The sequence below is a fragment of the Anneissia japonica genome, unplaced genomic scaffold (assembly GCF_011630105.1).
Source record: "Anneissia japonica isolate Jap-2015-1 unplaced genomic scaffold, ASM1163010v1 scaffold284697_len431725_cov185, whole genome shotgun sequence".
NCBI lineage: Eukaryota > Metazoa > Echinodermata > Crinoidea > Comatulida > Comatulidae > Anneissia > Anneissia japonica.
This window is the reverse complement of record NW_022717350.1, coordinates 134,277-137,461: the sequence shown is the minus strand read 5'-3', so window position 1 is coordinate 137,461 and position 3,185 is coordinate 134,277. Positions and strand designations below refer to the sequence as shown.

At 35.3% G+C, this 3,185-nt stretch overlaps 1 protein-coding gene across 1 annotated transcript in view; it reads right to left on the bottom strand.

The window, feature by feature from the left end:
- Positions 1–3,185, bottom strand: part of LOC117110188 — a 42,881-nt gene that overhangs the window by 24,252 nt on the left and 15,444 nt on the right. Inside the window, exons 34-40 of the mRNA XM_033252811.1 lie at positions 2,922–3,047; positions 2,619–2,743; positions 2,299–2,515; positions 1,962–2,192; positions 1,190–1,441; positions 381–497; positions 12–137 (exon numbers count right to left, since the gene is read on the bottom strand). Coding sequence (XP_033108702.1) covers positions 12–137; positions 381–497; positions 1,190–1,441; positions 1,962–2,192; positions 2,299–2,515; positions 2,619–2,743; positions 2,922–3,047 — 1,194 coding nt within the window. The remainder of the gene's footprint in view (positions 1–11; positions 138–380; positions 498–1,189; positions 1,442–1,961; positions 2,193–2,298; positions 2,516–2,618; positions 2,744–2,921; positions 3,048–3,185) is intronic.

Below are 3,185 nucleotides of genomic sequence, written 5' to 3'. Positions count from 1 at the left end.
ATTTTATATACCTGCACATAACGTTGGGTCTTCGTCGGCATTATCAAGACAATCATAAGGATAACTATCACACACAAAGCACTCTGGGATACACCTAGAGCTATTTGGACATCGAAATTCATCTGATGCACAGGAACCTAAAACACATTATAGAAAGATAAAAGTAAGCTTAAATAACACTTAAAAATGTTTCAACCTTTGAAAATGCACTTAGAATGGTTAGCATATTTGTTTACCCAACCGGTACTGCAATGTTTGATTTAATTTAATTATCAGAATGAGAATCAAATTAATTTGTCCTCATGGAAAATATATTGGTCGCTTGTAGACAAATTAATTGGTTTATATTAGCTGTTTTTAATCGCAAGCGCAAGAATTACCACATATTTCTTCCGATTCGTCGACAGCATCAGCACAATCAGGATATTCATCACATAAACGATCTCTCGACAAACACAATGGCTGACATTCAAAGTAGCTAGAGTCACAAACAGCTCCTGTTGAGAACAATTGACCCAGTTGATAAATAATAATAAATATAGATACATATACGTTTACTCAAATTTAAACAATATTATTGATGAATTTTTGTGAAGGATGATTTTTTCAGGAGATGTAAAAGTATGTGATACTATGGAGTGCTGAAGGTTATCAGAAGTACCGGTGTGTGATTTTGAATAAAAAGCCAGTGGAGGTTATGAAGTAAACAAATTATGCTAGGTTGACGTTTTGCACGATCAACCTCACATCAGAGGTCTTGCAGAAACGTTTTGTACACATTGCAGCTTTTTTAGTAAAGATGAAGATAAATGTAGTGGAACCAGTACAAGTTCGGGGTGCTTATCCTACTTTACTAAGCGTTGGAGCCAGGCTGTTCAATGCTTTGATGGAATCGCTAGTTCCAGCTTATCTGTTTAACTTCCCAGCATATTCCAGTACTCATCTATACTCCTGGGCAAACAACACCAGACGCAAATAATGTGTCTTGCCCAAGTACACAAGACAAAATATATAACCTAATCTATGGGAAAACATGCATGGTACGAACTAGTAAAAACCTCGCGCGCATTTCATGTGCATATTCTATATGCTAGTGGAAATATTGCAATATTGATAAACATCACAATTGTGCCGAATCAAATATCAAATACCAAAAACATTTTCATTTTTAGCTGTTGTTAATACTTACCACTAATAAGAATGTTAAATGTGCAAACAGCAGTTAGTCCAACATCATCAGTTGCCACGTACATGATAGCGTAAGAACCTTCCTCAAACGAGTCCCCTGGCGCATGCGTGTTACTCGTAAAAGGTGTTACAGTCACACTCCCAGAATTGTCACTGGCTTTCGCTGCGTCCCAGTTAACAACAATGCTGTCGTTACCTACTTGTAACATCTTTGCTATATCGGCAGGACATGTAATCCTCGGTGACTCTTTGTCTACATTTTTAAACAAATGATATCAATAAAAACAAAATTTATTTATTATTATAAAACCAGCGTAAATGTATTCAAACTTTATACTATCAAAACACAAAGTTATACAACCATTTTGAAGATTAATAATAAAATGTGGAAAAAGTAAATTCTATTCAAATTTGTCTGACAGTGCCATTTCTGGGCATTTATATGTGCCATCCATACATTTTTGATTAGCTGAAATACATACATCACAGTGCATAATTGTGCTCCATGAAGACCATTATAGAGTACCGCAGTCGTGTCGTCACAACACCAGGTACCACACCATGAACGAAGGTTACCGTTCATTACGCCTGAATGACTTTATAATTTTAATTGTTTAGAAAGGCTTTCTGGAATAGGCATCGCTTGAATTAATTTTATGTCGCCGATAGCAACGGAGTAGTATCACGTGGTATCGTGACGTAAAAATGTAGTACTCTATACTAATATAAAACTATAGCATTAATAAAGTGGATCTAGTATCACACACTCTTACCAAGAACTGTCACTTCAAAAGAACACACAGCACGTTGCCTTATATTATCCGTTGCCGTGTAATTGACTTTCTGAACACCGATTAGAAAAGATGATCCAGATTCATGAGATGCTTCTGTAGTTACTGTTCCACTCCCTCCATAGACAAGTGGGTACATCCATTCCACAATTGCGTAATTCAAATTAGTCCCGGAAGTTTTAATGATATTTGATGGACAGAATATAACAATTCCTGCAGAAGTAAGGTATAATTATCATCAAATAATTACATGTTAAAGAAGTAAAGTTTTAACAAAATGTGAATTCAAAATATTTTAAAAGAAAAAGGCAACATGTACCTTGAACAGAAACCGATGACGAATCAACACTCAGTGCACTTCCAGGTAACATTCCTCCGGCATTGTCAACTGCAGTCACAAGATCCGTTTGCAATTGCTCACCAGATGTCGTACTCCCAAGTCTCTGCTCGAGTTGCGCATTAGCAACGATGCTACCTGCGCTGAAGCTCAACACTGAACAACCTGCCACTTCATCGCTTCCATATAGATCAATCAGCTATAAAAGTAAAAATCAAATAACGATAATTTCGTTTTACTACCATTATCAAAAAATGCTGTCTTCCCATTAGATGATGAATAAGTTATGTATCGCTACTTACCGACTTGCAAATTGCTTGCTCTAAACTCTTAAATTCGTCTGAACCTGGGTCTAGCAGTTCGGCGGTTAAAACTGCTTCTGAACCGTTAACATTTGTAATTGAAAATGTGACAACAACAGTTTCACCTACAAAGCAAAATGATAAATATATAATAATAATAATAATAATAATAATAATAATAATAATGAATGTTGTTTATATATATATATATATATATATATATATATATATATATTGCTATAGTTTAATATAGTTAATTGACATAATCAATTCATCTTTCGCGCAAAAAGATATGCACCATACCTGCAGAATATGTTGTACGTCTAATTATAGGGGTAGTCACATGAGGAGTCGAACGATTTGTCGTTGGATAAGTGGTTGTCGGTGGTCGTAATGTAGTTCTTGGTACTGCAGCACTTGTGGTTTGCCCTGTTTTAAAAAAATAAATCATTTTACAGTTGTTCACATATAAACAATACAATAGTCAATCAATGAGTTTACATGCTGGGATTATACCCTACCAGAAGAAGATGTTGTACGTCTAATTAGAGGGGTAGTTGGTGGATG